The sequence below is a fragment of the Cucumis melo genome, chromosome 6, assembly GCF_025177605.1.
Source record: "Cucumis melo cultivar AY chromosome 6, USDA_Cmelo_AY_1.0, whole genome shotgun sequence".
NCBI classification, from domain to species: Eukaryota; Viridiplantae; Streptophyta; class Magnoliopsida; order Cucurbitales; family Cucurbitaceae; genus Cucumis; species Cucumis melo.
Genome location: NC_066862.1, coordinates 3149200 through 3168345, shown reverse-complemented (window position 1 = coordinate 3168345; position 19146 = coordinate 3149200). Strand labels below are relative to the sequence as shown.

The window sequence follows — 19146 nt, the reverse complement described above, 5'->3', positions numbered from 1 at the left end:
ATTCGGCTACGTCACATTCAAATGAGATGAAAGAGATAACTTTTGGTTGGACGCTGGCGGCCCACAAGCCGTTGCAAGACCAAATGGCAAAAAAATTGTTGTTTTGTTTGTAGCCTTGTAGTTGTAGCCATCAATCAATCCTATATTTGAATTTCTTTTGAAGTGTTCTCTCTCTTTTTGGTTGCCTTCATTTCTTTCTTACCATACCTAACTTCTTCACATGCATACTCTTTTTTCAACCCTTTTCCCTCCATTCTCTTCCTATATTTTTCTACCTCGTTCCGCATGATTTAAGCTCTTTGTTTCGGGCCCATCGTTCTTGAAACTTTATCGTTTGTTTTTCGTTTTGGTTGGTAATAATTATCGAATGTTAGCATTGAATTATAAGGGAATCGTTGTAGGTTAGAGGTCTGTTCGTAAAACTTAAAAAACATATTTTATTGCCTTTTTTATATATATACTATGATACCATTTGTTGAATTTCAACTATGCTAAAATTTTCCATATTAATATTGTATTATTTTTTTAAAATAATGAAAGAAGGACAAGGCATGATGGTGCGATGTTGGGTCTATTTTTATGACATTTTGGGTCTCTTTGTATTGACTTATTTTTAAAATTAAAACATTAGAAAATGTATTTAGATCCATCATTACTTTCATTGAAAAATAAAAATTTTGATTTTAGTTTTAAATTTGTGCGAAAAATGAATGGTACAAAACCACTTTATGTTGACATTCTCAAGCCAAACCAAGCTTTATTTCATACACAACTATGGTTCCACAAATTAATGATTTGTTTGACCTAAAAAAGTTCCATTTAAAATAACATGCTAATGTTAAATAAAAACAACTAGTTATTCATTTTAATAAATAAATTATGTAATGTCTAAATGAACGTAATTCAATTATCACGATTTTTACACTTTTAAATTTAAAGTTAAAGGTTCAATTCTTCCATTTTTCAAATTGTTGCGAAAGGAAAAAGAAAAATGTAATGTCACGTTTTGAGAGTAAGTCTAAATGGTAATATCGTTTGCATTGAAAAACATATTTAAACAATTGAGTTGCTTTCTTGTGATCAACTCTTTCACGTTTCTTTAATGTCAATTTGAGTAGTGTTATTGTGTGGTACATAACTCGACAAAAATTGCAGTTTTTCATTAAAAATCCGGTATTTTAGAGTGCACTCTTCTACCTTAGAAGTTGGAATAAACCCATTTTGTGTATGGAGTTTGTTACTCTATCGTGGTTCTCCTTACGATTAAAACATGAAAAATTGCAACGGTAATATTGATTAACAAAGTTTATTTTTTAAAATAATAATATTATAGATTCTCTAGCGAATAGATTTATTTGTTTAGGAATTACAATTTAAACAAAATCATGAAAATTGAATTTTTAAACATTCGAAGACACTTAGATTCCACTAATAAGTTGTATTTGGTATTGGATTTAACATAGTTTAAGTGGAAAAGGGATAATGTTGGCAAATGACAGAGTGATAAGGAAAAGTCATTAACATTATATTTGTGAAAAGTACCACACATTGGCAGGGGGTGGGGGGTTGCAACTTGCAACTATTGGCTGACAATGATTCCATTAAATCCTAGTGGCTTAGTTAAGTTTATCAAAATACCATTCATTTAATTTGTGATCGGTAAAGGGTGATTTTACAGAGAAAACATGATTTTCACGATAAACCATCTCAAAATACTTACAAATATAACAGAAAATCACAACCTATATGTAAGATAGATTACTACATATGTCTATCACGATACAAATAAAAATAGTAGTGTTCTATTATAAATAGATTATGATATTTTATAAATTTAAAAAATGGGTATTTTACAAAAATTTGCTGTATTTAAAGCAACCCGTTATCATCGTATAAAAAAAAGACACTTGAGTTGTACACAACTATCAAAAGATATCAATTAAATAGTAGACTAAACATGTTTTGGGGATATATTGCGTTGATCCACTGCACAAATTCTTCAAAGAAGATTATCTAGATGGAGACACTCAAGTTAGTGGCGATATTTAGTCGATCTTCATATTTGTTTGTTTATTTTTGTTTTGAAAAGAAAACGTTCAATCTATTAAATCAAATATAGAGGATTAATTTACAAACACACATCTTTGGAGCAAAGAGAAAAAAGAAACAACACAAGTGAATAACATTGGGACATAGAATAATTATATTTAAAATAATTAAATAACAACATTTTAAAAAAATGACAAATACAGTAAAATCTATCGGTGATAGTAGACCTTTTATAATTACCCTATATATATATATATATAGCTAAAAAGCAAAAAATATGTAGAAGTTGGAATAATGGAATTGGGCTACTCGTAACAGCCCAGGTCACAAGTGGATTTGGTTAATGGGCTGGGTCTAATTCTAAAATTATACAAGAAATCCGGCCCATCGGAGCTAAGCTTTTGAAAATCCCTAGTATCAGCTCACTGCTTCTCTTTTTCGCTTCCCCGATCTCTCCATCTCCGCTTCGTCTCGAGCTGCCGGTTGCCGTCCATTGTCTGGGAATATCGTGCTCTGCGGCTGCTGCACTTGTAAACCGTATCTCTCCAGCTAAAATGAACTGCTCCAGTAAGTCTCACCGTCTCTCATTCCTGGTAATTCCCTTGTTTTACCCTTCATTTTGTGTTGAACTCTGTTATTGATATATATCGTGTTGCTCTACAGTCTCCGGTGAGATTCCGGAAGAGCCAGTTGTCTCCAGGAATTCTGGATTACTCTTCGAGAAGCGGTTAATCGAGAGACACATTTTGGTATGTTCGCTTTTTCTTCCTCTTCCATTCGACTCTTTTCTCCATACTTTTTTAGGGTTCTTTTTTCCCTGTGTATGTTTCACTCTGCGTAATGTAAAGGTGGGTTTCTCTTCGGTTCTTTATTCGTGCGTTTTCCATATTTTTTTGGCTCATGGGATTATATTTCCTGGAACTTCGGGGTCTAAGGGCTTCTTAATCCATTTCTTCCTTCATTTTTAAAAAATTAGGATATTTTGTTCGAGGTGATTTTCTGCGGATTCTGAAACCTGGAGCCATTTTAGTTTGTTTTCTACGTGCTCGGAATATATTAAAAATTCGGCTAAAAATCAATTGTCAGTCCCTAAACTTTTATAGATGTAACAGTTTAGTCCCAAGGTTAGTTTATAACAATTTAATTCCTATGTGTGACAATTTAGTCCTTGTACTTTATAATTTGTAACAATTTAGTCCCCTCTAACAGTGCGGAAATGAATGAGATTTTTTTTTTTTGCATAAATAAATCAATAGACTACTTAGAGACTCGACAATTTTATACAATACAATGTCTACATCATAATACTAATAATTGGCAACTAATTTTGATAATTTTTGTTTATGTTAGGGACTAAATTGTTACAAATTTAAAATGAAAGTACTAAATTGTTACATATGGAAGTTCAGGGTATAAATTGATACAATATTGAAAATACAAGGACTGATTCGTTACAAACAAAGTTCAAGGACTAAATTGTTACGTTTATGAAAGTTTAGGGACCAAAAGTATTTTTAACCTAAAGGTTAATATGCACCTCCATTTTTTCTAAAAAATAATATTTTGTTGCGTCTAAGGACGAATTTTAAGCGTGTTATATTGTAGTGCTTTTATTTGCTTCAATCTAATACAACCTTGAGTTTTGAGGGATTTACTCCAAGGGATTTTAATTTTCTTGCTTTTGTTGGGATATGTTTGAAATTATTTTTCAACAAAATAAATATTGCGCTTGATTAGTTTAAATGGTTTGTATTGCATCTCTAGGACTATGGGAAATGCCCTGTTACAGGCGAACCACTTTCCATCGATGACATTGTTCCAATTAAAACTGGAAAGGTATGGAAATATCTCTGATTCTATTTAGTTCAATTCTAAATATTTTGGACCTTTTTGGTCTATCTGTAAAACACGCATGCCCAATGCTATTGTTAGTGTAGATTTGGAGAAGCAGTGTCTGATTGAAATGTCAAGTGGTCTGTAATCTACGCAGCGTATTTGATGAATTTGAAAAGTGCAGGTTTTAAATGCTAGAGACATCAGATAGCCTTAATACATTTTCCTTCTGAATTTTCCCTCCTTTCCAATTCTCCTTCTTTAACTTCACGCTCGTTCATCAATTTTTCTGCAGATAGTCAAGCCCAGGCAAGCTGCTAGTATCCCTGGAATGCTTGGAATGTTCCAAAATGTATGAAATGATGGTCTATAATCTATTTTACCTCTGTAGTTGTCCTTTCGATCCATTGCTTCGATGCTCTCGTGCTCCTGGGAAATTCAGTACTCTTCATTTTTTTTGTTTCATTGGATTTATTGTTTATCTTGCATTGTATTATCACCTTGATAAGTTACGTGTGTAACTGGACATTAACTCTTTAGTAAGATATATCGGTTAAACCCCAATATAATGAGAAGTATATGTATCACGAATGTTTATAGCGTTTATTTTCTAGTAATTTATCTTTATCAGATTACTATCTTATATCTTAGTTATTGTGTACCAAAAAAGGAAATAATGTCATTGATGGCATGATTTTGCAAAAAAAAAAAAAAAAGGGAAAAAGAAAAGAAAAAACAGAATAAAAAATGGGGTTGTTGAGTACTAACAATCACCATCCCTCAAGCTTAAGTGTCACGTCATGTTTGGTTGTTCATGTTTACATTTTGGTTGTTAAACTATATAAATGTATTTTATAGAGTACTTGATTTGTATCCTTCTATAGAAACTATGTCAAAATTTAAGCTTTCTCATGTTTTAGGTTCTAGAATGTATTTCATTTTCATCATTGTTGTTCCTATTAGATATATGGGCTTAGCACAAATGTTATTTACTTAATTTTTTTAGTCTTTTTGTTTGCATCATTGCATGTACTATTCATCAAAGTGAAAAAAATACGTTTTTTTCTAATGATAGGAATGGGATGTTTTGGTGCTATCCAATTTTGCATTAGAACAACAGCTGCATACGGCTAGACAGGAGCTTAGTCATGCCTTGTATCAGGTATATTATTATTATTGTTATTTTAGTTTCGTTGATTCCAAATTTCTGAAGGTGTAAAGTAAAGAAAAATGTATCTGTTTTTCATCTATGTTCCATAGTCCATCCATGATTTTGTTATATATTTTTGCCACACGATTTTGCCAATTGATTTCATCATTTTCAGATGAATTTTTTTTAGCATACTTAATGACTTACTTCTATAATCCAGCAATGTTTTGCAAGCCTTAGATTAAGCATATTTATTTTTTGCTATGTGCTGAAGACATGATGAGATGGCTAGTTTTTCCTAAGCTTAACTATTGGTTTAATATAATTTTGTTCTTCTAGCACGATGCTGCATGTCGTGTGATTGCAAGACTTAAAAAGGAACGGGATGAGGCTAGGTCCTTGCTTGCTCAGGCAGAGAGGCAGATGCCTTTGTCGTCAACTTCGTTTTCGTCCAATGCTGGTGCTGTCAATGTTAATGGGAAAAGAGGTTTGGCCTCTGAATCATCCATCAGCATGGATTTTCATGAATTTCTTTGTTCTAATTTGAGTCGATTTTTCATTTTGTCAGTTAATGAGGATGAGGAATTGGGTCCTGATGGGAAGAAAATACGTCCAGGAATATCAGACACTGTTATCTCTGAGCTCACAGAATGTAATGCTGCTCTATCACAACAAAGGAAGAGGCGGCAGGTATATTAGTGAAAAATTAATGTCAATTAAATATTATTATTTTCTATTAAATAAAAGGATAATTGTTTGATGTATGATGTGACTGTTTATGAGATGTCAGGGACAGGCTTTCCTGATAAACGGACATTAATTTGTTGATTGATTCTTTGGTCTCAGATACCTGCCACTTTGGTTCCTGTTGAGGCTCTAGAAAATTACACCCAGATTTCTAGTCATCCACTTCATAAAACAAGCAAACCAGGCATTCTGTCTCTTGACATCCATCATGAGAAGGTATGATTCTAAAGTGCATCAGCCTATATCCACATAATTTTTCTTAAATAAGTATTACATAGCCCCTCATTAAACAATTTTTTTGAAGTCATACTTGCTAATGCGATGGACTATTTTATTCAATTTTGCCAATGGGATTTTTTGGGAGAAGAATGAGGCTTGCATGTAATATTTGTTTCACGGTTGATTCCTTTTGGTTCACGTTCCATTGTAACTGTCTGAGACTGGACTTCTAAGCCACAGAATGATAATAGTTCAAATAGTTAGAAGGATTGATCCTTGTTTTCCCCTCCTTTTTGATGAAAAATGAAACTCATTAATTTTTACATGGAACTAGGAATGGAGTTTTAACCTTAGGGATTGTGTGTACGTGCGTGCAAATTAGCAGAAGAGCTTTAATAATTATATGGTGAATTTTTGTTAGGATACCATGTAACGATGAAACTCCAAGAGCAACAATTGACACAAGAACACTCAACTTATATTGCTATATAATAGGATTTACAATATAAGAATAGCCTTTCCCAACGGCCATCTCTCCCAAATTCTCACAATAGAAATTCCTACTAAAATTCTTCCTCCTTCCTCCCCAAGGCTCCCACTTCCTCTATTTGTAACTAAAAACCCTACTAAACTTCCTAACTAATTATTTCTATGCCCTCACAATGAGTTGTAGATAATATCATAATACTTTGCCTTTTCTTTAAAAACATTCTACAATGCATTGTGTACTTGGTGTGCCATTGACAAGGTCGATTTTCCTTCTAGATGAATATAGCCTTTGCTAAAAATAGTTGCACTAATTTACTCCTCAGACAAGAAATTTTATTTTCCTGGTTTTAGGATGTCATTGCGACTGGAGGGCTGGACACAAATGCTGTTCTTTTTGGTCGATCATCTGGGGAGATTTTATCTACACTAAGTGGCCACTCAAAGAAGGTTCCTTCGCTGGATACTAGCATTCAAGTGCCAGAGACATGCATTATTGATACTTTTTGCTAATTGGAATATGGAACATTGTTTGTTTAGGTAACAAGTGTCAAATTTGTGGGCCGAGATGATTTATTCTTGACTGGTTCAGCTGATAAGGTTAGTTTTCTTTCTTTCTTTCTTTCTTTCTTTCTTCTTCTTCTTCTTTATCTTTTTTTTTTTTTTTTTTTTTTTTATTTGAGAAAGCATGTTTCAAACTTTCTATCAACTATTTGTAACTTTTGAAGATCGTGTTTTCTTGTACCAAATGAAATTATTTTTGAAATACAAATGAACTGCTCGTGTCAAAGCCCTCTTAGAAACTAATTAGGAAGTGCTAGGTTTAATAACATAAACATATAAATGAACTGCATCTCCCTATGTCCATGAGTTCTTGGTTTTGACTTCCGAGTTTGGGCTTTAGGGTTTCATACCTTGGGTTCATGACAATGTAATTTTTGATTAAATTAATTTCTTTGATACCTCATGAACGTGTAGTTAATTTCAACATAACCAAGGAAGGATCATATCATATCATTTGAACTGTATTTTATATTTCTCTAATCTAAACTGTAGCGTAGCTACTTTCTGCACTGTGTCTGAGTAATAATAACTCCTTGTTCTAACTGTGCAGACTGTCCGTGTTTGGCAACAATCTGATGATGGGAACTACAATTGTAGGCACATTTTGAAGGATCATACAGCTGAGGTAAGTCATCATTTTTTACTTCAATGGCCATCATTTAAAGATTAAAATAGGAGCAAATCAGTTGTGATTTAGTACAACTCAATTTCATGCCTTAACCTTCTGTAAAGGAATGACAACATTCAAAATCTTACAGGTCCAAGCTGTTACCGTCCATGCTACCAATGACTTCTTTGTTACCGCCTCCCTTGATAACACATGGTGTTTTTATGAACTCGCTTCAGGATTATGCCTGACCCAGGTTAGTAAGTTGCTTAACTTTTCATAAATGTATATTTGCTTACTCTGAGATTGACTGTCTTGAATGCGTTGTGGTATTGTTCTAGTCGACTACATTTTTTTAATGTGCCACGGTGTTATGTATACACTTCAGGTGCTAGGTCTTTTTTGTTTTGCTTTTCAAAGATGGGGTCTAATTGTTGAGATATTTCGGAATATATGATACAACTCTGTCGGTCGGTTATGATAGTTTGAGGTTTTGGGATGTGATATCACATGGAAAATTCCTTCAATACTGAAGAGTTGCCAGTTGGTCTTAGAGTATTTAACTATTTATAAATACAGATATTTCAAGCATTTATCAAATACAAGGGCAATAAAGAACCTCAAACACATTTTCCTCAAATCTGATACTGCAGATTTAATCCTCTTTAAACTGTGATGACCCAAAGCAAAATATTGTTATAGATTCGATCAAACTATCGAGGTCGAGAATTTATCTCAATAATGAGCTGCACTGCTGGTGCTGTTAAACAATTTTTTAACAAGTCCGTGTTTGTCATTTCACCAACTTAACATGTTTGACTAGTGGTATGGTCTCTAAGCAGTCTGATTTCATATGTTAAATGCAAGGAGCCTAGTGTATTTCAAATACTTGAAAAAATTACATGAAATGAACCTTCCCATGTTTTGTTTTTAAATAAGAAACAAATTTCGCTGACGTATGTAATTTACCCAAAGTGGTTGACAAATATCATATTTTAAGAGAAATGCCAGGTCATATTCTTTAGGAAAAATCAAATACTATGCGTATTGGGTAGCCCAATCCAACGGGGTTACAAAAGACTCCTCCATTTGGTCAACAGAGAAGAAAAGATTGTAAACGTTTGCACCAAGTCATAGCATGTTAGATAATGAGTTTAAAAAAGCCATAAAAAAGTGCTTCCAAGTAATCCACAAAAAAATACAAATTAAATGCAAGCACATGGTCATTTTTCATTTGTAAAGGGGTGACCATTGCAGAGTATAATAGAGGAGGTTGATAAATGTCGTTGGGAAGGCTGTGAACCATCCAATCTTAAGGACACGCAAGTGACTTCTAGGATAATCACAAGGTTCTTTTCTGAGATACAGTTTTATTTTACAGTCACAATTGATGACAGAAAATCTCGGTGTAGTTTTTAACTAAGGCCACCCGTTTATATTTGTATGACCTCTTTGGTTGGTCGGCTGGAATTGGGTATGTTGTCTCATAGAAAATTTATTCATCTTATCCTCTGCAGGTTGCTGAGGATTCAGAAACAGAGGGCTACACATCTGCTGCCTTTCATCCTGATGGTCTCATCCTTGGAACAGGCACGTCAGAAGCCCTTGTTAAAATTTGGGATGTAAAAAGTCAGGTGCGAGATTCTCTAACTTAGCAAGATATATTCCCATATCTCCAATTTTGTGCAATAATTGCTTTAATGCTCTTGCCTACAGAAAAACGTGGCCAAATTCGATGGACATGTTGGGGCAGTAACTGCAATATCTTTTTCTGAAAATGGTTATTTCCTTGCGGTATGTGTTAAATTGGTTGCAGTTAAAAGGTTTAATAATTTAATATAGACATGATTACAACTAATAAAAACTGAAACTGCAGACTGCAGCTCATGATGGAGTAAAGCTGTGGGACCTTCGAAAATTGAAGAACTTCCGTACATTTGCACCATATGATTCAGACACTCCAACAAACTCTGGTACGTTGTTTTATGTGGATGCTGAATGATGTAACATAACTAGGAAGCTAATTTCTAACGTTTGGTCATGTCTTGTTTGTGTGAGTAACTGAACATCTGTTTCTTGTTTTGTAGTGGACTTTGATCATAGTGGATCTTACCTCGCGATTGCTGGCTCAGACATAAGGTAAGCGTTTGGCCCTTCAAATCATTTTGAAGTTTCCCTCACATTGATGAAATGTGTATTCACTAATTTACCACTTCATTTTCTTTGTTCTTAGTACTTTCTACAAAGTCTAACTATGAGGCTTTGCTTGAGCTCGCAGGGTTTATCAAGTTGCTAGTGTGAAATCTGAATGGAATTGCATCAAAACTCTTCCAGATTTGTCTGGCACAGGTAACGTATCCCTCTTTCACATGTGCAAACATGTGTGTACGTATATGATCACCTTAATTAATAAATGGGGAAGAGATACTAAACCAACTATGCGAAGAATCTAAACTTGCTGTTGATAAAAATTCCGGTTCTACTTTATTTCAGGGAAAGCAACTTGTCTTAAATTTGGACCGGATGCAAAATACTTAGCCGTCGGGTCAATGGATCGGAATCTTCGAATTTTTGGCGTGCCTGGGGAGGATGGCGCCATGGAGACATGAGTTCGCATCCAGAATTTAAAAATCCTGAAAAGATGAATGCAAGCTTCTCGTTATATTCAGACGATTCTGAAGCAGAGGCCTCTTTTGAATGTTCCAAGCAAAGCGGAGAGTTCTGTACGCCAAGATCAACAAGATGAGCTAAATATTTTCACCATTTTCTTTTTTCCGTTATAGTTTGGACTAATTAGGTTTGATTCTCATTTCTATGAGTGCATGATTTTGCAGAGGTGTCTACTTTGCCATTTTCATGTAGCCATAGAACGATGGCCATAGAACTGTTAATATTCGCTGACATTTTTCATTTACCGTTAAAGTTGCTTTTTGGTAGTGAATGTACCTTAGAGTTTCCTGCTTTCGTCACTTCCTGCCCAATGAAATATTGTGGGCTGTCTATTTATTATTATCATCATTATTTATTACTAATTATGACCATTAGATGTTATTAAGTGAAGCCACTGCATGGCCCCTTTGGAACTTAATGATTTTGAGGGTTTAATTCACCACAGACTTCAAATACTCTTTCTTGCCACAAGAAAGTGAATGATCTTGAAATTTAAGATGATATTTGATAACCATTTTTGTTATTGAAAATTAAGCTTATTTTTCTTTCATGATTTACCATGGTTTGCCTATTCTTATTCTCAACCAAATTTTAAAAATTAGAACTTTTTGAAACCTTTTTTTCTTTCAAAATTTAGTTGACTTTTTAAACCTATTGTAGAATGTACATAACAAATGAAAAAAATTGGGTGTGAAAATAGTTTTTATAGACTTAGTCTAAGCAATTTTAAATCATGTTTTTACTTGAAAACACAAAATGGTGGGATTTCACACAAGTCACCAACCTTTTTAACCTTATCATATTCTAATGTTCAAGGAGCACTTCATAATTAAAAGTGTATAATAATTTTTCTACCCTTTCTGGCTACCATCCAATCACAATTATGAATACATTCATTTCAAGTACTTTTGGAAGAATGCAAAAGAACGTGTTAAAGGAAATTGTAAGTATTGAAAAGTGCATGAATTACGAAAGAATGAAATTCTGTGGTTCAAATACAAACCGGACGTTGAAATGTAAATAATGCTTAATTCTGTGGTTCACATAAATAAGACATTAATTTAAAGAACCAATCTATTACCCTTCTCACTAATTATAAGATACTAAAGACATTTGAATCTAAGAATCTAAAGTTGAAAGTGGAAAAATGAAAAGAATATTGGAGAATGTAAATGGTGCTTAGCCAATAACTTAATGTAACACAAACTGCAAAACATTCCATGTTCCATCCCATCTTCGTCAAGAAACATATTGCGAAGCATGGGCAAAACCCCAGAGCTGCATAAACCCAAATAACACAAACATTATCACTAAAAACCGACTTATGTAACGCGTTTTCACCATAAGTTCAATGACGTATTTCCTTTTAGTGTTGGAATTTACCTCAACATTCTTCAACTCAAACTCCTGGGTATGTGCCAAGCATGAGTTACCAAACGTCTCACATGGTCCACTGGTTCCATTCAATCTTTTTAAAGATGAAAGAAGATTTGGTTATTGATAGAAGCAGTACTTGGCAGTTTACAATGGAGTAGTAGATGAGAAAAGAAATACTAACAGATCTTCTTCAAGCCGTAATGCGAAGTTACTGCCACCACCAAGTGCCAGTAAATCATCCATACACATGTAGAAATAGCGGTTTGCTCCTATTAATATTTCCAAACCAAGAAAAAAAGTTAGATAAATTGAAGAGGAAAGGAGTTCCCTTATTCATCCACTCTTCTTTCAATGCAAGAGATTGTCTTGTTTCCCATATCAGTAACATAGATAATATAGACAACTACCACCTCAATTTCATTAGAAAGATGCATAAGATATCTGCAGCCATTTCTCACCATCACTATTCGTTCATTCTAACAAAATAGCTGTGACTAATACAAAACATCAACTTCCGAAATGATTAAATTACAGGAGAGGGGCTTACAACTAAGCAGGAAAAGGAGAACTTACCGGTTGGTCTGAAGAGCTGTGGTTCACCACACATGGTGGTAAAGACAAAAGTTTGATTTGTTCCCTATCACCATAAAATTAGACTATACAATCAAGCTTTAAACACCAAAACAAAATAAAAATTGGGGCACAGAGTGGAAATAACTAATGAGCATCCTCAGAAGACAAGAAGTCAACTAACTTGGTATTTTCTCTTTGCAGTAGGCTTCAATGGGCATTCTAGTAGACCGCCAAACACAGCACCCTGCTGATCACCAACAACCTATGGATTGTGGGAAAACACAACACCATTATTAAACGAAGCACTAGTTTAGCTTTTTAATAGGATTAAGATCAGGGACACTGAGAAGTCATATAATCAACCTACCAGCAAACAAGGACCAGAAAGTTCACCACTTTTGCGAATGAGTGTTCGAAGAGATATGCCATGTTTCAATGTACTGCCCTTCATTCGAAAGAAACTCAAGTTAAGGTCATAATGCATCAAACTACTATCTCCATGTATCAGAATTTCAAATACATTACCTATATAACAATATCCATTGTCGCCCTTTCACAATATTAGGAAGATGTTGTAGCAGGAAATCATAGGTGTCAGAGGAAATCAGAACAGAATCAACCGTGAGATTTGTCACAATCTTTTCCGGACTACTTTGGCAAGTTGCTTCTTCAAATACTTCAGAACTACTAGTACTCCTTCCAGAGACAGAGTCATCAAAATCTTCCTCATTGTCTCGGATGCCTTTGTTTTCACACACTAAACTGCACTCTAATGGTTCTAGAGAATCAAAATTGACAATATCATATGGCACGGGGCGAGGTTGATGTAGCTTGTAATTTTTCTGAGGTTGGTTTGATTTGGGTCCTTCAAAACCCGAGAACGGGAGAATATAGGAAAAGTAGGAAGACAAAGCATTTCCTCCTTTAGAGAATGACCTGCTGCCCTATGTATCACAACAAAAAGCAGAGTAAAGTCAGCTTCGAACTCAATACAAATCCATGGCATAAAAATTAAATCAATTCCATCTAAATACCATAGTTGAGCTACCGTAGTTCCAAAGAAAGGAGAATGAAATACAACCCCACATTGTGATATCATGTAACAAAGCTACTGTTATCACTCGTAGAAAATTTAGATTAAATCTATTGACGACGAGCTGGTACCAACTTTACTAATTGATTAACATACCACTAAAAAGAGGTTAATGTGTATGAGTTATGTTAATTAATAGAACGAATACATATCAAATACCAAAATTCCAACCCTTAAACAAGCCAATCTCAATCAACACCAACTCAAGAACAGAAATTGAGACCCAAATCTGAAAACAACCCAAATCAGCAATGACGGCAAAATCATAAAGCAGAAAGAGTATGAGGGAAATAAATCGAAACGGAGCAAATTAGAAGATTACCGGAGAAGGGTCACCGTGGAGTGGAGTCGAGGAACGAGAAGCTGAATCTGGCGAATCGGCGAAAAGACGGGAAAGGCTGTCGGTAACTTTGTCTTTGAAGGCGAACATGGGTAAGAGTGATGAAAGAATAGAGAAAGAGAGAAAGAGAGATTAGTGGGTTCAGTTCTGTGGAGGGTTCAGCAACCCCTTTTCTTTTTTTGCTTGAAAATTGGAATGAAGCAGATGTGTCGGCGGAGAGAAATGGCCGGAGAAATTGGAAGGAACGACGACAAAGTGAGAAATCTGAAGGTAAATAAAGTAAAGGAAAAAAGAAAAAAGAAAAAAAAAGGAAAGCGATTGTTTGTTATTAAATTATTCTTTTTTGAAAAAAGAAAACAAAAATAGGCAAAGGAAGTTTGGTTCCTACAACTCATTTGTATTATGCTATATGCTAATACCCCATCATAATTATTGGCTGTTTTTATACCTTAAATATGGTTAATCAAACATTAACCTTTTTTTATTAAGCCCTTACATTTTCCACTTAAAACCCAAAAACCAAATCATATCCTTTTTAAATTAAATTCATATATATAAAAAATATTTATTAAACTTCATCTAATAGACTAGATTAGATAGAAATCCATCCTTGTTCGATTTTACATTTATTGATTTCGATTTTAATTACATTATTTGTAAATTCAACTCAATAAAAAGTAATTTTATTTCTAAGTTAAATGCTTTCAATTTTTTATAAAGATCTTGCAATTCAAAAAAAAAAAGTTGAATGCTTTTTTTTTTTTCATAGGGATTCTTTTTTAAAGATACTTTTTTTTCTTCTAAAAATCAAGTGATACTATTGCTTTAATTTTAATTTATAAACAAGAAAAATATGAACATATGGGTCAAATTTTAGCAAAAAATATTCACCTTATTATATGCTATTTGTCTCTTAGCAATGCCAAACTTAACCATTGCTAAAACAAAAAAGGGGAAAAGAAAAGTCAATGAGGCACATGGGTTGACCAAGTTTTATTCCTCATTAAACAAGTAGTAGTTAGTTCTAATCCAAATTACATTCATGAATATTAGAAATTATATACCTAATGTCTCCTTGAAATAGGGTGCAATAATCTACATCATAGGGCTAAAGTTGGATATGTCATTTCCATTTTGACCAATGAATTTTTTTTTAAAAAAATTATATGTTCTCCTCATTCTTCAATTTTGGAAAATTTAGGAGAATATGGAATATTCAACCAAGAGTTCTACCTTTCTTTCTATTTTAACTAATATTTTTCTAATATATAAAACAAAACTTTTACATTTTAAAGTGAAAGTTAAATACTTTATTGAGTCATTCAACTTTTAAATTTGTGTTTGGTTGGAATTTAAAATATAGACAAAATTTTAAATTAATAATGTTAATGATCTATTTAAATTTTTTAAAAATTAATGTATATTAAATGTTTTTTTCCAAAGAAAAAAAAATCATTAATATAATATGAAGCAGAATATTTTTTATAACTCTCATTTATGAAAACAATAAGTTTTAAACAATAGGAGACAAAATAACTTTCAATTTCCACCAAACTTTAACACACACTCAATAATTACTCATACCAAAAACAACTTTCATTAAATTGAAGAGAAAAGAAAACTCAAATCTCTTTGTTTTTCTTTTTTTTTTTTCTTTGGTATTGATAATTATTGCAAAAACTTTCTTACTTGAAGGAAACTTTAAATGATTCATGAGTGAAACATGATGTTTCTTCAAGTTTTAATTTTTTTTGGACAAAAGAAAAAAAAGCTTCAAAATTCAAGAACTTCACCTATTTCTTCTTGGACCCCATTCAAAATTTATTATTTTTTCTTCCAAAGTTCTAACCTTTAAACTTCTGAAAAGTGACTATTAAATAATCTCATTCAAAATCTTCTTCATGGTCAAACTTCTTCTTATACTCTTCATCAAAGCAGATTCCTTCTTTGTTCATAGTCTCTTCCATGCCTTTCTCCTCTAAGCATTCAATGTTATAAAATTATTTTCAATAATCACAACAATATTTGAAGTGGGGAAAAAAGCAGAATTTTGAAGAAACCCATTTCACTATTTCTATAAAAATATCTATATTTTCAAATTTTGTATATATATTATATATATATATTTTTCTCTTTTGTTTTCTCTTATCAAATGTGAATTGTACTCTTTTTTGGAGTGAAGAAAAAGATGCCTTCTCTGCACATCTAAAGAGGCAAATCCAGCCAAACAAACAAGAAGAAGGAAAGAGAGCAAAAACCCTTCTCCATTTTTGAGGTACAAATTACACAACAAGTTTTTTGCAGAAATGATTTCCCATTCTCATTTCTCTCTTTAGAACAAAACCCATTTCCCTCATTTCCTCCATTTCCCCTAAATTCCCTAAGTTTTTTACAGTTCCCATGTTTTGAGTCTTCAATGGAAATGAAAATGGGGGTTTCTTCTTTCAGCCCTTTTTCTACTCTTGTTCTTTCTTTGGCCTTCTTCTCCATTTTCACACTAATCCCACCTGCACAGTCTGGTTCTGATTACACTTCTTTGGTCTATAAGGGCTGTGCTAAGCAAGCTCTTTCAGATCCAACTGGGGTTTACACCCAAGCACTTTCAGCCCTTTTTGGCTCTTTAGTTTCACAATCCACCAAAGCCAGATTCTACAAAACCAGCTCTGGAAGTGGTCAATCCACCATTAATGGTCTTTTCCAATGTAGAGGGGACCTTAGCAATGGCGACTGTTACAATTGTGTGAGTAAAATCCCTCAAATCGTTGAGTCTCTGTGTGGGAAAACCATAGCTGCAAGAGTTCAACTCTATGGCTGCTATTTGTTGTATGAGGTTTCTGGGTTTGCTCAAATTTCAGGGTTTGAAATGCTGTATAAAACTTGTGGCTCTACGAATGTTGCTGGAAGTGGGTTTGAAGAGCGTCGAGATACTGCTCTGTCTGTTTTGGAGAATGGTGTTGTGAGTGGCCATGGATTTTACACCACAAATTACCAATCTGTTTATGTTTTGGGGCAATGTGAAGGGGATTTGGGGGATTCAGATTGCGGCGAATGTGTTAAAAATGCTGTTCAAAGAGCTCAAGTTGAATGTGGAAGCTCAATTTCAGGCCAACTTTATCTCCATAGATGCTTCATAAGTTACAAATATTACCCAAATGGGGTGCCCACAAGATCATCATCATCATCATCTTCATCTTCCTCCTCATCAGGTAAGGCTCCAATGGCTTGTAGATTCCATTTTTCAACAACACACGAACGTTAAATCTCACCCACTTAGGTCCGCAAATTCGACACCTAACAAATGAAAATCAAATATTAGTTGTGAAGAAAACACCTCTACATACTATGCTAATTCAATCAATAACCCACAAAACTATAGGAGTTCAAATACAAGACTTAAACTCCGAAACTATGTTAAATGCTAAATAATCCACAAACTATGGCGAATTTAGTTATATCAATATTTTAAACCAAAGAGATTTTTGGTTTTGTCTAATATTGGAAGTGAAACAGGAGGAAATATAGGGAAAACAGTGGCTATAATTCTTGGAGCAACAGCAGGAGTGGCATTTGTTGTCATTTGTTTGCTTTTTGCAAGAGGGTTAATGAAAAAACATGATGGTAAGTAAAGAACAAAAGCACATAAAATTTACTTTATTTGTTATTGTTATTTTCAAATCTTCTCTCTGAATTGCTGTGAGTATTGAGAATTGGGATGATCTTTTTTTGTGCAGATTATTGAAGGAAGCAAGATGAGATCTTCAAAATGCAAAAACAATTCTTTTTTTTTTTTTCTTTTCCTTTTTTAATGAACAGAATGTCCCCTTTTTTTTTCTAAAAAGGAATGTGATTTTTTTTGGTGGTCAATAGGGTTTTTGTTCAAAATTGAGAATGAAATGAATGATGTGTATGAAACTGAAATAATTTTTTGACAGAAAGTGAAGATGAAGAATGTTGGGAATGAAAAATGGTGGTAACCCATTCATTATTTTGAACTTATTTGCTTCTATTTTATACATAATCAATCTATAATGGAGATTTTGCTCTCTTTTTTCCCTGAATCTAGGCCACTGTCCTCTGTTTTCACAATACTTTTTTATTCTTTTCACAAAGTTGCTCCATTCATCTGTCTCCCCAACATATTGTCTTCAGCCCTCTTTTTGTAAGTTATAAGTTTGAGATTGACAATAACACTAATGAATGTATCAAATCATCCAATAATTATCATTTATCTTTCGAAATAGGAATGTAAATAGATATGATATTAATTATTATTTTAAAAGTTGATAATTTTGATTATAATCGTAATCTAATTGTACTTTAAATTCGATGATAAAATTTTCAAACTCATTTGGTAGCTAAAAGAAATTACTTGCTTTTTGTGTTTGTTTTATATATAGCAAAAGAAAATATTCTTCTTCTTTCTCTTTAGAAGCTTATTGCTATATCTTTTTAGCTTTATATAACAAAAATTCCAAAATTTAATGTACTCTTTTTATTTCTTTAGTGGGCATTTGACATAAAATTTTAATAAACCTAATGAACTTAGGAAGTATAAATTTGTGAAACCTACTCGTCAAAATGAAACTTAAAATTTTGTAACATATTAAAAATTGGTTGGGAAAAGCATAGACATTATATAGTTTTTACTTGTATAATTTTTCTAATTTTGTTTTGCATTTTTTCAGAACTTAATAAACATAGGTGTAAGAGATCAAAACATCAACGTTGAAGAAATCAATATGTTCCCATCAAATCATGCTTAGATTCACATTACAAACCTTTTGAAAAAGAAATTCAATCACATTCATTGTGTACTATTTTGTTTTTAAAATAAATAAAGGCTATCAATTATTAGTATGTACCATTTTAATAATAGATAAATTAACCTATTTTCTAGAAGGGAAAAAAATAAAATAAAAAATAAATAAAACCATAGTGGGAAAAATGTTAAGATAGTGTTTGTTATAAGATATTGGAGTGAATAGAATGGGAGAATTGTAAGGTGAAATAATGGGTCAAATGAGGAGGCTATACTATAAAGGACTTATGAATGATTAAAATTAGTGTAGAAATGAAATGGGAAAGGACATATCATGTGGTGTTTTGGGGATGACAGATTGGAAATTTGGGGATTCTTTTGTAAGCCATTGTTAAGGCCTTTTCCATAGCTTAGACTTCATCATTCCTTCATCAATGCTCCAAAACCTATAATTGCTTGCCAGCAATGCACTATCTATAAAAAGTATCATATTCAATTATTCTCCCTTCTTCCCCCCACACATGACATCCAACTAAACTATATCTTCACAACGGCTCATTGTGTTGATGTGATAAACAAAGTTTGCTGAATAAAGTAGACGAGTATCTCTCCTTTTTAAGAGTTTGAATCCTTTTCATTCGATTTGTTACGTAATATCCTAGAGAATAAAGAACGTATC

The 19146-nt window shown here is 33.0% G+C and overlaps 3 protein-coding genes across 3 annotated transcripts; 2 read left to right on the top strand and 1 right to left on the bottom strand.

Moving 5' to 3' along the window:
* The first annotated feature begins 2449 nt into the window (after positions 1-2449).
* LOC103483553 (pre-mRNA-processing factor 19) lies at positions 2450-10687 on the top strand. The gene is made up of 18 exons (XM_008440245.3): positions 2450-2616; positions 2713-2798; positions 3814-3885; positions 4178-4234; positions 4958-5044; positions 5372-5519; positions 5601-5722; positions 5879-5995; positions 6839-6934; positions 7025-7084; positions 7599-7673; positions 7807-7911; positions 9173-9289; positions 9372-9449; positions 9532-9628; positions 9743-9794; positions 9934-10004; positions 10149-10687. The coding sequence occupies exons 1-18, from the start codon at positions 2604-2606 to the stop codon at positions 10262-10264; spliced, it is 1569 nt and encodes a 522-aa protein (XP_008438467.1). The 5' UTR covers positions 2450-2603; the 3' UTR covers positions 10265-10687.
* Positions 10688-11273: 586 nt separating this feature from the next.
* LOC103483552 (uncharacterized) lies at positions 11274-13983 on the bottom strand. The gene is made up of 8 exons (XM_008440244.3): positions 13691-13983; positions 12801-13219; positions 12643-12715; positions 12457-12537; positions 12276-12339; positions 11884-11971; positions 11709-11793; positions 11274-11603 (listed from the first exon to the last, which is right to left on the bottom strand). Exons 1-8 carry the CDS (start codon positions 13796-13798, stop codon positions 11565-11567), a joined length of 957 nt encoding a protein of 318 aa, XP_008438466.1. The 5' UTR covers positions 13799-13983; the 3' UTR covers positions 11274-11564.
* A 1686-nt stretch (positions 13984-15669) lies between these two features.
* Positions 15670-17696, top strand: LOC103483551 (plasmodesmata-located protein 2-like). The gene is made up of 3 exons (XM_008440243.3): positions 15670-16914; positions 17219-17326; positions 17440-17696. The coding sequence occupies exons 1-3, from the start codon at positions 16125-16127 to the stop codon at positions 17445-17447; spliced, it is 906 nt and encodes a 301-aa protein (XP_008438465.1). The 5' UTR covers positions 15670-16124; the 3' UTR covers positions 17448-17696.
* Positions 17697-19146: the final 1450 nt, after the last annotated feature.

What these genes read in the sequence shown, in the direction of transcription:
- LOC103483553 (XM_008440245.3), top strand. An exon ending in TAATCGAGAGACACATTTTG is followed by an intron (nt 2,799 to 3,813) that starts GTATGTTCGCTT and finishes TTGCATCTCTAG; the next exon opens with GACTATGGGAAATGCCCTGT. An exon ending in TTCCAATTAAAACTGGAAAG is followed by an intron (nt 3,886 to 4,177) that starts GTATGGAAATAT and finishes ATTTTTCTGCAG; the next exon opens with ATAGTCAAGCCCAGGCAAGC.
- LOC103483552 (XM_008440244.3), bottom strand. Translation starts at nt 13,798, where the DNA reads ATGTTCGCCTTCAAAGACAAAGTTACCGACAGCCTTTCCCGTCTTTTC. An exon ending in CAATGGATATTGTTATATAG is followed by an intron (nt 12,716 to 12,800) that starts GTAATGTATTTG and finishes AATGAAGGGCAG; the next exon opens with TACATTGAAACATGGCATAT. An exon ending in TTGAGTTGAAGAATGTTGAG is followed by an intron (nt 11,604 to 11,708) that starts GTAAATTCCAAC and finishes GGGTTTATGCAG; the next exon opens with CTCTGGGGTTTTGCCCATGC.
- LOC103483551 (XM_008440243.3), top strand. Translation starts at nt 16,125, where the DNA reads ATGGAAATGAAAATGGGGGTTTCTTCTTTCAGCCCTTTTTCTACTCTT. An exon ending in TTCATCTTCCTCCTCATCAG is followed by an intron (nt 16,915 to 17,218) that starts GTAAGGCTCCAA and finishes GAAGTGAAACAG; the next exon opens with GAGGAAATATAGGGAAAACA.